Source organism: Ictidomys tridecemlineatus, chromosome 9 (genome assembly GCF_052094955.1).
Source record: "Ictidomys tridecemlineatus isolate mIctTri1 chromosome 9, mIctTri1.hap1, whole genome shotgun sequence".
NCBI lineage: Eukaryota > Metazoa > Chordata > Mammalia > Rodentia > Sciuridae > Ictidomys > Ictidomys tridecemlineatus.
In genome coordinates, this window is record NC_135485.1 from 164,689 (window position 1) to 183,169 (window position 18,481).

Below are 18,481 nucleotides of genomic sequence, written 5' to 3' on the forward strand. Positions count from 1 at the left end.
TATTGGACACAGTCCAACAGATCATCCAAAGCCATAAAAGCTGCCTTATGTTTTTTGCCTTCCCTTGGGCTCTTACAGCCCTGGTGCTTATTCTTCTTTTTTGTCCTTACATTATCAGTTTGCTTATTCACTTTGTTTTCTTTCGTGTAAAGGCAATAAAATGGAGTCCCAATGGCCATCCCTCCAGACTTCTACCATGGATCGATCAACAGACCCACTGATATATGCCATCAGTGTTGGCCTCTGGATTGGCCTGCTGCTTCCCATTTGTCCTAGAACTTCCTCAGAAGGATATCCCTGTTACTCTGATGATGCCCCTTGTTGGCCTGAAGTAAGTAGTCACTGCCCCAACTTCCAACAGTAGCTGGGGTATCCTCTGAGACAGGGGATTAGGGTCAATGTAGAAGAGCTTAGGTAGCCAGGGCAAGGTGATGAGTGAGGAGGTCAAGGGCAGGGCCAGAACAAAGGAGCATGGAGAGGGTCTTCTAATGAGGTCAATTTCCTGTTTGACAAAAGGCTCCTGGACACAAGTGGGGGACCCAATCAAACAGACACTTCTATACTTGAGCTCCTAACTAGAGGACCCAATACAAAAACAACAGATGTGTGGGCAGAGGGGGGTACCAATCAATAATAGTAACAAGAATAAATGGGAAGAAAAATTAAAAAGAAATAAATTAAAAGGTACAAAGTTTCAGTTATGCTAGGTGAGTTCTGTGGTCTACTACTATATAGCATAATGCCTAGGGCAATATTTCATATTTAAAATGCACTGAATGAGTAGATCTTAGAGCCAGGCATGGTAGCGCAGTCCTGTAATCCCAATGGCTTGGGAGGCTGAGGGAGGAGGATCAGGAGTTCAAAATCAGCCTCAGCAACTATGAGGCACTAAGCAACTGAGAGAGACCCTGTCGCTAAATAAAATACAAAATAGGGCTGGGGATGTGGCTCAGTGGTCGAGTGCCCCTGAGTTCAATTCCCAGTAACCCCCCCGCCCGGCCCAAAAAAGTAGATCTTACAATGCGTTTTTTTTTTTTTCACAAAAATGAAAAGGAAAAAGAAAAAAGCCATAAAGCTTGGAGGAGGAATTTACAGCCTTGATGGTGGTGATGGTTTCTTAGTGTATCTTACCCCAAATTCACTGAGTTGTAAACATTATGTACAAAAACAAATAAAATACAGGACTTGCTCTACTGCCTACCAGTGCCTTCAGTCCACGTAGAACTACACAAACTCAGCTGCCATCGCAGTGGTGGTCACCACCAACACGCCCGGCTGGATCCACCTGGGGAGAAGTAGAAGGCTACTTGCAGCGCTCATGGCCTAGGGCGAAATACCTGTCGCAGGATCGTTGCCTTTAATGCCATGACACACTTCAAGCTGGCCTTGGGCCTGGTGTCCCGGAGCAGAACCACAGAAGAGGTTTTGTTCCATGTGACTTGTGGAGGGAAGGCTCTCAGAGCCTGAAGAAAGCAAGGCACCACCTAAAGGGCGTTGCCAGAGGCCGGGGATTATCGGGGGCGGGACTCCGGGAGTTGCCAGAGGCGGGGACTGGGAACTCTGCCGGGTAGAGGGGGACTCGTGGGGCGTTACCAGGGGGTGGGGACTTGGAGGCGTTACCAGGGACCTCGAACTCGGGGGCGTTAGCCGAGGTTGTGGTGCTTGGGGGGGCGTTGCCAGGGGCGGGGACTCGCGGGGGCGTGACGGGGGGAACTCCAGGCGTTGCCAGAGGCGGGGACTGGGAGCTTTGCCGGATGGGCGGGGACTCGTGGGACGTTACCGTGGACCTCGGACTCGCGGGCGTTGGCAGAGGGTGTGGTGCTTGTGCGGGTGTTGCCAGGGGGCGGGGCTGGTGCGTTCCCAGGGACCGGGACCCGCTGGGACTAGGGAGGACGTTGCCAGAGGACAATGACTTGGGGCCCGGTGCTGAGGGCGGAGACCCGTGGGAAAAGCGGCCCCAGAACTCTCGGGAGCCCCGCCCCTTAGCGTATTTCCGGCGCGCGGGCGGAGGTGACGCCAAGCTGGGGCGACGCCTGTCAGTCAGGTCTGCCGGTTCCTGCTCAGAAGTCGCTAGCGGACCGGGAGCGGCGGTCGCTGGGCAAGACTTCGGTGGAGTCCCGCCCGTTCCCTAGCCCGAAGAGTGGACACGATGCGGTTGGGCTCCGGGGCCTTCGCTGCTAGCTGCGTAGCGATTGAAGTGCTTGGGGTCGCGATCTTCCTGCGGGGATTCTTCCCGGCTCCCGTTCGTTCCTCTTCCAGGACTGAGCACCGAGCAGAGCCCCCGGCGCCCGAGCCTGCTGCTGGTACGGATCCCTTCGCCAGTGTCCCCCGGCCCTGCTTCCTGCAGAGGACGCTCCCCCTGAGCCCGACGTTTTCCGGGGAGGGGCTTCTCTTCCCCTGTGGTCCCCAGCCGGAGAAACCACTTTTACCGCCTTGGTGCCTTTTTCAGTGACCTACAACTTTGGCACCCACTGCCACCGATCCTTCCGCCACTTTCCTTGGATTACCACAGTCAGCTCCGCGTACCCAGGCTCCATCCCTCTCTCTGCCCATCCAGAGAGACCCCCCCCCACTTTTCCGAATAGGTCACATTGCTGCTGATCCCTCACGTTTTCTGTTTTATCCCAAGCCCGGCCCCCCTTGTTTTTAGACCACGGTAGTTAAGGCCTTTCTGCATCAGGCCCCTTCCTGTCCCTCACCTACACAGCAGTACCCACTAGGTAAAAGCTCCCTGGTTCTGGACCAGGTCCACAGAATTCCAGCCACCGGCCATGTAAATGCAGTTTGCAAGGCCACCCATCGTTAGGTCAAGGTCAGTGTTCCTGAATGGGACACTCAGGGACTTTCATGTAAGGACTTCCCCTTCCCCAGTTATTCCTTGCTATACTAAGGGCAATCCACTGCTTATTATTGGGGCTCCCTGTGCTTACTCACTATCAACACCTTCTTCTCTCCAGCACTGCTTACCAAGAACAGCCCTTCTTTTGGGTTGCCATACACAGATAGGACAGGTTGTATGCTGGAGAAGCAGACAGAAGCAAGGTTTTGAAGGCGCTTAAATGGTAAGTTTAAATTGTAATTTCCCTTTTTTCTTTCAAACGCTTTTAGGAGCCCATTCCAACTGGACCAAGCTACCACCTCCTCTCTTCAATAAAGTTGTCATTGTGCTGATAGATGCCTTGAGAGATGATTTTGTGTTTGGGTCAAAGGGTGTGAAGTATATGCCCTACACAAGTTATCTTGTGGAAAAAGGAGCATCTCACAGTTTTGTGGCTGAAGCAAAGCCACCCACAGTGACTATGCCTCGAATCAAGGTAAGCTTGACTTGATTTTTTTATAAATCATGGTTTGGCTCTTTTGAAGGCTTACAGGATTCTGTAGTCCTCTGTTTGGAGTCCCAGTTTCCATTAAGTGAAAATTAGTTTGGTGCTGTCAGTTTTACTGGGGTGATAGAACATTAACGGTGCTTCACAGTCAGGGTGGAGCTGAGACCTGTGATTTGTGTCCCTTGTCAAGTAGCCAGAGCTCAGGCATCATGGGAAGTAAAAAGGATTTAAATCCAGATCAACCAGGCCAGCCCAAGAGACATCCTTCTCTGTAGCCTCCTCTCTTTAATCATCAGTGGGTTAGTTACAACCCTGCAAGGAGAGTTTTGAGTTGCCAAGTCTAATCTTGACTTTATGCATAAGAAAGCAAACTCAGATAATTATTTAACTTGCCCAAAATTGCAGAATACATAAGATCAAACTGTATCATCTGCCCTCACAATTCTACTACATAAACCCATTCAGCTTGGTAAGAGTGGTTTTCAAGTACCTAGTGCTTTACCCAAGAATCATGGATAAATAAAAACATAAAACTCAATTATTGATTGTCTCAGGAAATTTTTTTAATAATTATTTTTTAAGAGAGAGGGAGAGAGAGAGAGAGAATTTTAATATTTATTTTTTAGTTTTCGGCAGACACAACATCTTTGTTTGTATGTGGTGCTGAGGATCGAACCCGGGCCGCACGCATGCCAGGCGAGCATGCTACTGCTTGAGCCACATCCCCAGCCCAAGGAAATTTTATCTATAGATTATCATATGTTGATATTGTGATGGGGATACGTTGGGGGTGGGTTAGTATCTCTGCTTTCCTGGGGCTTTTAATCTCTGGAGAGATACACAGACATTCTATTCAACAAATAAGCATAAAATAAATGTGCAGTTATAAAGTGTTAAAGTGTGATGAGCACATGATGGAAAAGAATAGAATGTGATACCCAATGTGGGTGTGGGGCTTGTATGAGGAAATGACATTCAAACAGAGACTGGTAGAATGAGTATGGGAGTGGAGGCAGAAGAAACTGAGGCATTGAGTGTGGCTGTACTGCATGCTGTGTGGTATAAAATCTGTGTCTGATTGATAATGTGAGTTCGAAGACTGGATCAGAATGAGCTGCTACTTGATTTAAGACTTGGAGGCTGTATTTGTGGGTGTTCAGTAAATCTGTCCACTGGATGGAAAAAGAAAATGTTTGGGACTGAAGGCAGGTAAGTGCTGTATCATTCCATGACTCTGTCTGTGAGTCTCCCATGCTGTCTGCCACCTTGGGATGTTGTATGTCTTTCACTCAGTGATACTGAGCGGCTGCTACACACCTCATCATGTTCTAGACTAGAAGGATTCAGTGGAGAACAAGACAGCAACAGTCTCTGAAGCTTATACTCTAATGGGGAAGACAGAAAATATAAGTATGTGAAAGGAATTTAAAAGGGGGACAGTGATGGAGTGATGGGTGAGGGAGGGCATCTGCATCACCATGCTCAGGAGCAGTCTCCCAGAAGCTGCTCTTCTGTTCAAAGCAGAAAGTACTGTCAAAGCTAAAAGAAAGGTGTCAGGTTCCTGTTCACCAGGGACACTGATGTCTTTATTTCAGAGATTAAGCCCTGTCAGAACTGTGGAAGGAAACTTTTCTCCTTTATTGTTTTAATAAAAATGTTATTGAGACTCCAGTTTGAGAAAATGTGTAAGTACTCTGCAAGCTTTGGGTTCTGTCCAGACCAGCATGTTGGCTTCCCCTCAAATGAGCCCCATGAGTTGGTCCTGTGAGAAAGGTACTGTGCTCAGCTCCATTTCCAGAGGAGGGAGTAGAGACTCATGGAGGTAAAATCACAGCATCAGAACTGAGCATGGCCCTATTTGTCTGATTCTAGAGCCTCTGGTGTCCTACAACTGTACTGAAAAATAGAATGACAAAGTAAGTCCTCTTTAAAGCGTGTTTGCATAGCTTTCCCTAGTTCTGAGAAGTCAAGAGTCCACTCCTCCTAAAGCCACAGCAACACCATTAATGACAGATGGATGTCTCCTTCAGATTTCTTGGGGCTGCAACTGCAACCCAGCTGCCAGCTGCATTCTCCACAGCCAAGGGATGACCAAGTAGAACCAGCTGTCCTTAATCAGTGGGAACTTGGGCTGGGGATGTGGCTCAAGCGGTAGCGCGCTGGCCTAGCATGCTTGCGGCCCGGGTTCGATCCTCAGCACTACATACGAACGAAGATGTTGTGTCTGCCGAGAACTAAGAAAAAATAAATAAATGTTAAAATTAAAAAAAAAAACAGTGGGAACTCAAACTAGAGTGAGACCAAGGAATGGCTTTGTAAAAGCCACAAAGGGAGGGCGAGAGGATTTGACTGTATGAAAGCAGGACACTTTTTATGTGGCAAAAAAGTTGTTAACAGATGATAAACTGAAAAAAATTATTTACAATAGACAAAACAAATAAGGTGGTTAGTCCATGATATGTAAGGTGGGATCAGATCCAGGATGGGTAATCCAGGGGAAACCTGGGAAGGACATAAAGAAACCCATGAGGGAAGAATGTGAAGTGGTCAGTAAACATAGAAAATTCTCAACCTTACTAGTAATCAGAGCAAGGCAAATTAAAAACAATCCATAACACCAGGTCTGTCTGTCACATTGTAAAAATTAAAAGATTGGTAGTGTCTGTTCCTCACAAGGAATGAGGTGAACACATGTTATGAGGTATTGTGGGTGTGGGTGGGTGTCCCTAGCTTGGGCCATCATTTCCTCTGTTAGCACTGTGGTCCATCTGTCATGGTTTCCAGCCAGGACAACAAACGTTTCCCCCCACCTCCTTCTGCCCATAGTATGGCTCAGTCAGATCACACTCCTGCCATTCTTAAAACCTTCTAGTGGCTTAGCCTCTGTCCTCTTTGAGCTCCAACTTTCAAGGCTCTGTGTGGTTTTGCTCCCTTTGTCCCCATTCGTATCAAGCTGCTCACCCCCTTCCATGCTTTTCCTTCATGTTGGCCACGCCTGACTCAGGTCCTTAAGTGCACTTTTCTTTTCTGCTCTGGGCCTTTGCAGTTTTCTGTTTTCCCCTAGAAAACTCTATATAACCTCTACAGTTCCTTAGCTCAAATGGCACTTCCACAGGAAATTGGAAAATAAATGTTCATTAAGATGGTCTTGGTTAAATATGTTGTGTATTCATACACTGGATCACTTTGAAACTGTTTAAATAAAGTGGTATATTTCCTGGGGAAAGAGGTTCATTATATGTTTCTAGAATTTAAGATTGTTTGCATATAGGAAAGAATCTGAAATGGCACTCACCTCAAGTCCCTGGTTGCCTATAAGAGTAGGATTTGGGGATGGAATTTGCATTCAGAGTTTAAATGAGCTGAGATGATTTTCATACAGTGCCATACACATATTTTTGTATATACAGTATGATGAGATTTAGCAGATAACGTATATCCAGTCAACCCTACTTCATATCTGAATTCTGATCCCCATGCTGGGAGCAGTAGTGGTAGTTGTTGCTCTTATTCTGTACGAATTTATTTGAGCTAGTCTGTACAGGCTTTCTCCCCCAGAGTATGCAGCAAATGATGTCTCTGCTTAATTGTGGATAGGGTTTTGTTTGTTTTGTTATTTTTTATCATTTTTTTCCAAGCACATCATGCAGTATGGTGTCCATTGTAGGTTGGAACTCACGGGCACTGTTCAGTCAAGCCTGCTCTGTCACTGTTTTTCTAAGTAGGGCTCCCTGCTCAGGGAGAAGGAGCAGGTGACTGGGGTTCTTGCTACCACTCTGGATTCCCAGAAATATGTGGAGCTTAAAAATGTCAGCTATAACTGTCTCTTGCTCTAGATCCCCATTTTAAATGTCTGGCTGGCCTTTTGCTTGTGTCGTTGGCCTTCCCTGTTGTTTGCACAACTTCTTGGGCATGGGGCTTTTCTACAGTCACATTAGGTCAGGTTCTTCATGGTTGCCATGTCATAGAACTGGGAGGGGAGGAGGCAGGAGCAGCCCTATGAGAAACCACAGGTACAGTAGTTTTTCTTGAATACATGCTTCTCAGTTGGTTGTACAGTTCTGGTGAATTTCAAACTTCTTGAATGGTTGTTTTTGATATTTTTGCCTGTTTTCCATCACTCTTGGGGGAGAGTATTTGCTCAGCCCCCTGGCATTCCAGATGTCTGGTTAATTCACATTTCTCTTTGGCAAGAGGTGTAGTTCAGTAGTAGGGCTCTAGCCCAGCATGTGTGAAGCTCCCAGCTTGATCTCCATTGACTCACATGCACACACATTCACATCTATTTGCTATTGAAGAAGTCTTGGCAGAATTCCTACACTTGTTGGAATTGTCCATTTTCCTATTTTCTGTGGCACAGGTCCCTGGGTGATGATGTTAAGGGTGGTTGTGAGATCTATTACTGTGGCCTCAAGTTCTATGCTAAAAATGGGGGTGGTTGTTAACTCAATTCTGCATTATTAGAAAGATACAAGAATATGTCACACCCACCTTCTCCTTCCAGTAAACATGACACAACATTGGGGATGGTGGCCAAAGGGCCCTGCTCACTTTGAGAGCTCCTAGGAGTCATGAGTATAGGTGGCTTTCCTCCTGTTTGTCATTCAGAGATAGTTAGACTTGCTGGATTGTCCGAGTTTGGAGTGGAACTCAAGTTCGTGACTTAAGTACATACTTAGCCACATGAGGTGTTTCAGCTCACTAGCGCATGGCTTCTCTGGCCACTGCTGTTGTCTGACTCTTCCTAGCCTCTTCCTTTATTGTCTTATCAGGGAAGGAATTGCTCTGTGCCATGCTCTTTGTTTTAGTCAGGTCTGTATTATTGGGTTGGCTGGTTTTGAGCAGTATCTTTGTGCTTGCCCTGCTTCACACAGGTACTATCCTCACGTTGGCTCAGCCTCCAGTATTGGGCAGGCCCAGTTTCCTGTTTCACCTGTCAGGTTGTCAGGTAGTCTTTTGCCTCTGTTGCTGTGCCTTTGGATTCAGCAGTCTAACTGTAAAGTGTTTTCTCCCACAGGCATTGATGACAGGGAGCCTCCCTGGCTTTGTAGATGTCATCAGGAACCTCAATTCTCCTGCACTACTGGAAGACAGTGTGATCAGACAAGCAAAAGCAGCTGGGAAGAGAGTGATCTTTTATGGAGATGAAACATGGGTTAAGTTATTTCCAAAGCATTTTGTGGAATATGATGGAACAACCTCATTTTTTGTGTCAGATTATACAGAGGTCAGTTTTTAAAATAAGAGAAATATGCCATCCTAGATATAGCCTGGCACCATCATCATCTAGTGTTATTTTGAATGTGACATTTATTAATTTATGGAGTAGTGTGGGAAATTGCAACCATCATTCATCCATGTAATCAGTCACAACTGGGGACATGCACCCAGGTATGGGTGTGAGGAGAAGTCTGCGGAGCCCATGTACAGAGTAGCTGAACACCCACTGAGGATGGGGAAGGGCACCATAGAGGAGCTGTCAGGGCAGACTCTGATGAGTGAGTGGGGGCTTCCTGAGCAGGCAGAACAGGGAGGCAGCATCCAGTACAGCACAGATGTAGCACTCCACCACTGCCAGGGATCCTCTAGCTTTTTGGTTCTGCAGGTGGTCCTGAGGGGCACTGGCCTATGCTGGGGTGCAGACTCCAGCAAAGGAAGAGTAGGATTAGACTTATGTGCTAGAAGTTGGCTCCAGGAGCAGGAGCACCAGTATACCAGCATGTGTATCTTGGCAGCTGGGGTCAGATGGCCTCAGATTTCAGTGTGCCGCAGCTGGGGAGCATCTGTGGTCCTGCTCACACAGGTACCTTCTCCAAAGGTATGCCCTTTCCCATCTACCAGGGCAGGCACCACATTACTTACCAGCAATAATGCACTTCCCACAGTGTATGTGCCTGTGCACAGGAACACTTCTCTCTGCAGTAGATGTATTGGGGGAGGGAAAGGGCTAGCTGAGGGGTCAGGGCTGAGCAGGCTACCAGCAAGGTCAGGAGCTGCTCAGCTGCTAATCTCTCCATCATGTGTTTGTTTCAGAAACAAGAGCCCATAAGTGCTGTCTCTTTCCTTCCAAGAATAGCCTTCTCGTGGGACTGCTGGTTACTCTAACTCTGGGTACTGTCCTGTCTTAGCTGCCCTTTGCCCTTGTTACCCCATGGCAACTTGGGGACAATTTAACTTGCTCCTTTGGGTAGCTTTTAGTTAAGCCTAGCAGTGATCCCACAGAAAAATTTTTTGTCATATCAGCCCTTGCTCATTTAAATTATCTGTATGATATGTCCTGTCTACAACTTAGAGAAATAAAAACAATAGCAGTGAGACTTAATCTAATATTAATGTTCATTTACGTATTTTTAATGACATAAGGATTTTTGTTTTGTCTCGATCTGTGTTTTGTCTTTTCAGTTCCCATGAGTCCTGTGACCTAAAGTAAAATAAACCCCTAGATTTTAAAATGGCGGCTGCTTTTTCCCTGGCAGGGAAAATTGGGCAAGCCATTTACATGCACATTTCCCCTTCAAAGGTAGATGATAACGTCACAAGGCATTTGGATACAGTATTAAAAAGAGGAGATTGGGACATGCTAATCCTCCATTACCTGGGCCTGGACCACATTGGCCACATTTCTGGGCCCAACAGCCCCCTGATTGGGCGCAAGCTTAGTGAAATGGACAGCATCCTGATGAAGATTCACACCTCACTGCTGTCCAAGGTGAGACTTCTGGGGCTCATCGCATGGGGATGGGTTTAGCATTGCTGATCTTCAGAGAACAGACCTACTTAAGTGAGTGCCACACTCCTGGCTATGCTCAGTCTTCCCAGTAATCCTGAAAACCTTGCATTTCACTGTTCTTTGGCAGTGGAGCTCATATTCTGTCCAGGAGAGGCAAATAAGAAGGTAATAACCAAGAAACCAGTATGTTCAAAAGCAATTGGTGCCAAGGAGAACACAGGCAGCAGGAGCGGCACCCCTGTTCTGACGACCTGCCATAGTTTTAAATGGCCTTCTGTGAGGACCTGCATAGTGTGAGCAGAGAATTAAAGGGAGAGAGGGATGACACTTTGCCTGCAGGTGGGTGCCAGCCAGAGAAGCAGCAGAGGCCCAGCAGAGCCTGGCTGCCATAACAGGAGCAGTGAAGGCCCACGGAATCTCCTCACGTGGCTCAGAGCTCTCTCTGGGCGCTGGGGTATTATCCTCAAACAGTCCTGTAATACATCCACTGACAGATGAGGAAACTGGGAGTCTCATGCCTGGGGCTCACAGTCTGGAAAGTGGTAATGACAAATCCTTAGCTTGGGAGACCACAAACAGCCTTCCTGCACTCTCTGAGCTACACTTGGTCCAGTGTTTCTCCCATGCCATCACTTGACTTGGACCCTTCAGTCTGGCTCTAGGCTCATGGAAAAAGAAACCAGTTTGCTGAGGAGTGCCCATTGATGAAGGAGAGCTAAAATCTGCACTGCTCCTTGGCAGGATCACACATGCTCTGCAGTGTGATGGCAGCTGACCCGGTCCCCTTGCCTTTCAGGAGAGAGAGACTCTCTCACCCAGTTTGCTGGTTCTTTGTGGGGACCACGGCATGTCGGAGACGGGGAGTCATGGGGCCTCTTCCACAGAGGAAGTAAGCACACCTCTGATCCTAATCAGCTCTTCATTTGAAAGGAGACCCGGTGAGAACTTAGCAGCGTTTAACATTGTGAAACTGTCTGGTTTTAATTTTTAAAAACTAAACAGGTTTCAAATATCGTAAGCCATATGGAATAAGAATTAAGGGGAGAGGGGCAGTAAGGATTTGGAATTCACATCCCTTGCTGTAATTCTTAAAATACAAATACTCTGTATAGGAATTTTGTTGTTGGAATGTTACTGCCTGGGTATCTGGAATTATTAAAAGAACACTGCCAGCAGCCAAGTGCAGTGGCACACGCCTATAATCCCAGCAGCTGGAGAGGCTAAGACAGGAAGATTGCCAGTTCGAAGCCAGCTGCAGCAATGGTGAGGTGCTAAGCAACTCAGTGAGACCCTGTCTCTAAATGAAATACAAAAAATGACTGGGGATGTGGCTCAGTGGTTGAGTACCCCTCAACCCACAAAAAACCTGCCAGCAGCTTTTAGAAATTTGAACTGCATGTATGACTGAAGGAAATGTGAATACGTAAACTTTTAAAAATATATTTGCTGTGTAAAGCCACACATTGAACAACAGTGTCGGCCAGTTGGGGACACAGTCAGAGCAGGATTGGCTGAGGTCCATTTCTCAGTGTCTGATGTGACACCCTCTCTGACCCACAGTGCTATAAGCTCCTCAGGGCTACCCACCCTGCAATCCTGTCAGTCCCCATGGGTCTGGCCTGTGCCTCCACAACTTGACTGACACATTCACAGTGGATGCAGCAATTATTTATATTATGCAGCTGAGTCCAATGGATAGTTTCTAACTCTGGTCTCACCCACCCTGCAGTATCAGTCATGCTGGCTCCAAAGCTCCTGGAGCTGCCCATTTTTTCTGATTTTTCTCCCAGCTCTCTTTCTCAGTCCTTGTTGCTAGCTCAGCCTTGTTCCTGATCTTTTTTGCAGTCTGCTTTTTTGTGTTATTCTACCCTAGCTCCTAAGGGTGTGCTTGTCCACTTCTGCATCAGTGGTTGAAAATACCACAGATAGGCCACACCTGCCAGGTTTCCTCCTCTCTGACCTCCAAAACTGTATACACCCAGCTGCTCCCCTGCCCCTGAACTTGGATCTCATAGATAGAGCCAGTGTGGCAGCTTCACACCTGAACTGTCTCCCAAGTTTGTCCTTCCTTATCCCTGCCAGCAAATGTCACCACTATCCACTTGGGTCCCTCTTGCCCCACTTCTTCCTCACTCTCCACATTCCTTTCTATCAAAATTCCCTGTACATAAAACCTTTCAGTGGTTGAACTTAGGATAAGATCCCATAAAGCCTTCTTGCCAGCCCTACTGTTTAATCCTAGCCACTTTCCCCATTGCTTATGTACCCTACCTCTGCCCTCAGCAGGCACTCCCTCACCTGCCAACACCCTTGTCCTCACCCCTGTGGTCTCCTGCCCCTTGGTCCTAGTCTAAGTTACATCACCTGTCAGCTCTTTCACTGCACCCTGTGCTCCCTGCATCATTCTTCACCAGCTTTGTCATTATAGGCTTGTTTGTGGGATTCACAGCAATCTGCCTTCTCTTTCCACACTGAGCCAGAGGAGGGCAGGATCACTATATGCCAAGAGCCCCAGACATTGCCTGATGTGTGACAGGTGCCAAGAATTATTTGCTAAATGAATGAATCTTCAAACTAAGGGAGGAATGGTTGGGGAAGTGCTTCCACCTGCTTCTAGCTCTTCATAGCTTTCTCCTCTTGGGTGTCTGGCCCCTAAGATGTATCACTGGCTCTTATAACCCAGCCTTTCCCAGTGCCAGCTTAAAAGCCTGCCTCCTGGTTGGTGTACACACTGAGTCAGAGCACCCAGTTCTGGTGCCTGATTCCACATCCACACCCTGGGCAAGGTCATTGTGCATCTCTCATATCTGAAAGAGGGCCCTTCCCTTCATCCACTGTTTGGTCACTCAAAAGGGGTTTATTGAGCACCTCTGATAGCCAGCTGCTATGCTGGGCACCACTGGATTAACAAAAGGGAGCAGGCACAGCCTTTGCCATGGAGAAGGTGAAAAAGAGACTGTCAAGCTGGCATTCTTTATGTGGGAATGTTAGAGTCATTGTGTATCAGAATACCAACATTTCACCTCTAAGGCTTGTATTTAAGAATCAGTAAGGTTGGCGTTGTGGCTCAGTGGTAGTGTGCTCATCCAGCAAGCATGAGGCCCTGGGTTCAATCCTCAGCACCACATAAAAGCAAATAAAGGTATTGTGTCCATCTACAACTAAATATATATAAAGAATCAGTGGTAGCTGTCCATGAGTGCTATGGGTACAACGGGCTTGGGTCCTGATAGTGGCTGTGTCTGGCTTCCCAGCAGCAGGTGCTTCTTAACCCCCATTGGCCACATCTTGAGCCATATTACGTGCCCTATAGTATCTTCACAGAGATGGGCGAGTCATCACAGTCAATTTTAGGACATTTCCATCTTCTCAAAAAGAGGCCCCTTGTTTTTGGCCCCTGCCCTCCATTCCCCCCAGTGTGGGCAGTCCCTGCTTTGCTTTTGGTGTCTGTGGATGGGCCTCCTGAATGTGTCACATGCAGGGAAGCGGTCCCATTGTAGCCTCAGTGCTGCACTTAAGGTAATGCTTCTCCAGACTCATTGGTCTTAGTTCCTTTCTGTTGTGGAACCATATTCCATGGTGTGGACAGACCACATTCCCATTCACTGGTGAAGGGGCCCTTGGCTGCTTCTGCTTTGCTGCTGTGAACACTGTGTGCTGTGTTTGGGAGGGCATCAGTGTTTTCCTCCTGGACAGCTCTGCCCTCCCAGACATGCTGCATTTCTGTTTGCTGGCAGCTGGCAGTAGGATGGTATACATACAGTTTTATATCATTGCTTTTCTAATCAGTTCAGAGGAAGCAGAGGAAATGTGTTTCTGCACTATCTCTTAGGTCTACATGATCACCTCCACTGCTGTTCTTTCCTTTTTTTATTATTTATTCATTCTAATTTGTCATACAGGATGGCAGAATGCAATTCATTTCATATCACACATATAGAACACAATATTTCAAGTAACTGATTGTACACAAAGTATTTCGCACCATTTGTGTCTTCATACATGTACTTAGGGTAAGATGTCTAACTCATTCCACCATCATTCCTACCCCCTTGCCTCCTCCTTTCCCCTCCCTCCCCTTTGCCTTATCTAAAGTTCCTCCATTCCTCCCATGCTCCCCCTCCATTGCCATTATGAGTCAGCATCCTCATATCAAAGAAAACATTCCGCCTTTGGTTTTTTGGGATTGGTTTGCTTCACTTAGCTTTATATTCTCCAACTTTATCCATTTACTTGCAAATGCCATGATTTTATTCTCTTTTAATTCTGAGTAATGTCCATTGTATATAGGTACCAAAGTTTCTCTATCCATTCAGCTACTGAAAAGCATCTGGGTTGGTTCCACAATTTTTTAAAAAACAGTTTTTTAATTGTAGTTGGACACAGTATCTTTATGTTATTTATTTATTTTTATGTGGTACTGAGGATCGAACCCAGGTCCTTGCACGTGCTAGGCAAGCACTCTACCGCTGAGCCATAACCCTAGCCCTGGTTCCACAATTTAGCTATTATGAATTGTGCTGCTATAAACATTGATATGACTGTGTCCCTGTAATATGCTTTTAAGTCCTTTGAGTATAAGCCAAGGAATGGGATAGCTGGGTCAAATGGTGATTCCATTCCAAGTTTTCCAAGGACTCTCCATACTGCTTTCCAGATTGGCTGCACCAATTTGTAGTCCCGCCAGCAAAGTATGAGTGTGCCTTTTCCTCCACATTCTCGCCAACACTTATTGTTGTTTGTATTCTTGATAACTGACATTCTGACTGGAGTGAGATGAAATCTTAGAGTAGTTTTGATTTGCATTTCTCTAATTGCTAGAGATGTTGAACATTTTTTCATGTTTGTTGATTGATTGTATATCATCTTCTGAAAAGTGTCTTTTCAGTTCCTTGGCTCATTGATTGGGTTATTTGGTTTTTTGGTGTTAAGGTTTTTGGGTGCTTTTTATATCTTAAAGATTAGTGCTCTATTTGATGTGCTTGTGGTAAAGATTTTCTCCCATTCTGTAGGCTCTCTGTTCACCTCATTGATTGTTACTTTTGCTGAGAAGAAGCTTTTTAGTTTGAATCCATCTCATTTATTGATTCTTGGTTTTAATTATTGCGCCATAGGAGTCTTATTAAGGAAGTTGGAGCCTAATCCGACATGATGGAGATTTGGGCCTATTCTTTCTAATATTAGGCGCAAGGTCTCTGGTTTAATTCCTAGTTCCTTGATTCACTTTGAATTGAATACTGTGCATAGTGAGAGATAGAGGTTTTTTTGTTACATGTGGATTTCCAGTTTTCACAACACCATTTGTTGAAGAGGCTATCTTTTCTCCAATGTAAATTTTTGGCACTTTTTTTTTTGGCAGGGGCGGGGGTACCAGGGATTGAACTCAGGGCACTTGAGCCACATTCCCAGCCCTATTTTGTATTTTATTAGCGACAGGGTCTCACTGAGTTGCTTAGCACCTTGCTAAATTGCTGAGGCTGGCTTTGAACTTGCAATCCTTCTGCTTTAGCCTCCTGAGCCACTGGAATTATAGGCGTGCACCACCATGCCTGGCAGCATCTTTGTCTAATATAAGATAACTGTAGTTATGTGGGTTAGTCTCTGTGTCCTTTGTTCTGTACCATTGATCTATAGGACTATTTTTGTGCCAATACCATGCTGTTTTTGTTACTATTGCTCTGAAGTATAGTTTAAGGTCTGGAATAATAATGCCACCAGCTTCACTCTTGTTAAGGATTGCATTGGCTATTCTGGGTCTCTTATTTTTGCAGATGAATTTCATGATTGCTTTTTCTATTTCTGTGAGGAATATCATTGGGATTTTGATTGGGATTACATTGAATCTGATTTAGTGCTTTTGGTAGTATGGTCATTTTGACAATATTAATTCTGCCTATTGAATGTAGATCTTTCTATCTTATAAGGGCTTCTTTAACTTCTTTTTTAGTGTGCTGTAGTTTTCATTGTAAAAGTCTTTCACCTCTTTCATTAAGTTTATTCCCAAGTATTGTATTTTTTGAGGCTGTTGTAAATGGGATGGTTTTCCTAGTTTCTCTTTGAGGATTGGTCACTGATGTACAGAAATGCCTTTAATTTATGGGTGTTAATTTTATATCCAGCTACTTTACTGAATTCGTTTATTAGTTCTAGGATATTTCTGGTGAAATATCTTGGGTTTCTAGGTATAGAATCATATTGTCTGTAAATAGTGATAATTTAGTTCTTCTTTTCCTATCTGTATCTCTTTAATTACTTTTGTCTATCTGATTGCTCTGGCTAGAGTTTCAAGAACTATGTTAAATAGAAGTGGTAAAAGAGGGCAACCCTGTCTTTTTCCAGTTTTTAGAGGAAATGCTTTCAGTTTTTCTCCATTTAGAATGATGTTGGCCTGGAGCTTAGCATAAATAGCTTTTATAATGTTGAGGTATGTTCCTAATATCCCTAGTTTTTATAGCATTTTGAACATGAAGGGATGGTATATTTTATCAAATGCTTTCTCTGCATCTATTGAGATGATCATATGATTTTTATCTTTGAGTCTATTGATGTGATGAATTACATTTATTGATTTCTGTATGTTGAATCAACCTTGCATCCCTAGGATGAACCCTACTTGATCATGGTGCATTATCTTTTTGACATGTTTTTGTATTCAGTTTGCCAGAATTTTGCTGATGGTTTTTGCATCTATATTCATTAGAGATATTGGTCTGAAGTTTTCTTTCTTTGATGTGTCTTTGGTTTTGGAATCAGGGTGATATTGGCCTCATAGAATGTGTTTGGAAGTGCTCCCTCTTTTTCTATTTCATGAAATAGTTTGAGAAGTATTGGTGTTAGTTCTTCTTTAAAGGTCTTGTAGAACTCAGCTGTGTATCCATCCAGTCCTGGGCTTTTCTTAGTTGATAGGCTTCTGATAGCATCCTCTATTTCCTTGTTTGAAATTGATCTGTTTAATTCGTGTATATCATCCTGATTTAGTTTGGGTATATCGATGCCTTTGATATTTTCTATTTTATTTGAGTCCAAATTTTCAAAATAATTTCTAATTATCTTCTGTATTTCTGTAGTGTCAGTCGTAATATTTCCTTTTTCATCACGGATGTTAGTAATTTGAGTATTCTCCCTCTTTTTGTTAGCATGGCTAATGGTTTTTCAATTTTATTTATTTTTTCAAAGAACCAACTTTTTGTTTTGTCAATGTTTTCCATTGTTTCTTTTGTTTCAATTTCATTGATTTCAGCTCTGACTTTAATTATTTCCTGTCTTCTACTGCTTTGGGGGTTGATTTGTTCTTTTCCTAGGGCTTTGAGAAGTAATGTTAGGTTATTTATTTGTTGACTTTTTCTTCTTTGAAGGAATGAACTCCATGCTATGAACTTTCCTCTTAGAACTGCCTTCATAGTGTCCCAGAGATTTTGATATGTTGTATCAGTGTCCTCATTTACCTCTAAGAATTTTTTAATCTCTTCTTTGATATCTTTTGCAACTATTGTTCATTCAATAGCATATTATTTAGTCTCCAGGTGTTGGAGTAACTTTTATTTTTTATTTTATCATTGATTTCTAATTTCATTCCATTGTGGTCTGATAGAATGCCGAGTAGCATCTCTACTTTTTTTATTTACTAAGATTTGCTTTGTGGCATACTATATGGTCTATTTTAGAAAAGGATCCATATGCTGCTGAGAAAAAAAGTGTATTTACTCATTGATGGATTATATACTCTATATATGTCAGTTAAGTCTAAGTTATTGATTTCTATAGTTTCTTTTTTTTAGCTTTGTTTGGAAGATCTATTCAGTGGTGAAGAAAGTGTGTGAAAGTCACCCAGAATTATTGTATTGTGGTCTATTTGACTCTTGAGCTTGAGAAGAGTTTGATTGATGAACATAGATGCTCCATTATTTGGGGCATATATATTTATAACTGTTATATCTTGTTGATTAATAGTTCCCTTAAGCAGTATGAAATGTCCATCTTTATCCCTTTTGATTAACTTTGAATTGAAGTCTACTTTATTTGTTTTGAAGATGGAAACCCCTGCTTGTTTACATAGGCCATGTGAATGGTACGTTTTATCTCAGCCTTTCACCTTCAGTCTGTGGGTGTCTTTTCCTATGAGATGAGTCTCTTGAAGGCAGCATATTGTTGGGTCTTTTTTTTTTTAATCCAATCTACCAGCCTATGTCTTTTTATTTGTGAGTTTAGGCCATTAACATTTTATTATTGAGATGTGATTTGTATCACCAGTCATTTTGGTTATTTTTGGTATTTAGCTTAACTTGGTTTCTCCTTTGGTTGGTTTTTTTCTTTACTGTAGTTCTTTCCTTTGCAGATTTTCATTATTGTTTCTCATTTCCTCCTCCTGGAATATTTTGCCAAGAATGTTCTGAAGTGCAGAGTTTCTTGCTGTAAATTCTTTTAG

At 44.3% G+C, this 18,481-nt stretch overlaps 1 protein-coding gene across 6 annotated transcripts in view; it reads left to right on the forward strand.

The window, feature by feature from the left end:
- Positions 1-1,745: 1,745 nt before the first annotated feature.
- Positions 1,746-18,481, forward strand: part of Pigg (phosphatidylinositol glycan anchor biosynthesis class G (EMM blood group)) — a 42,303-nt gene continuing 25,567 nt past the window's right edge. For 3 of the 6 annotated variants that reach the window (XR_013425609.1, XR_005737168.2, XM_040292891.2), the window contains exons 1-5: positions 1,746-2,303; positions 3,109-3,314; positions 8,344-8,553; positions 9,847-10,035; positions 10,853-10,994. Coding sequence is in view for 3 of the 6 variants with exons in the window: in XM_040292891.2 (XP_040148825.1) it covers positions 2,150-2,303; positions 3,109-3,314; positions 8,344-8,553; positions 9,847-10,035; positions 10,853-10,994 (901 nt within the window). In the remaining 3 variants the exon portion in view is untranslated. The remainder of the gene's footprint in view (positions 2,304-3,108; positions 3,315-8,343; positions 8,554-9,846; positions 10,036-10,852; positions 10,995-18,481) is intronic. The other 3 variants (XR_001229571.4, XM_005319065.5, XM_040292890.2) reach the window with 2 other exon arrangements.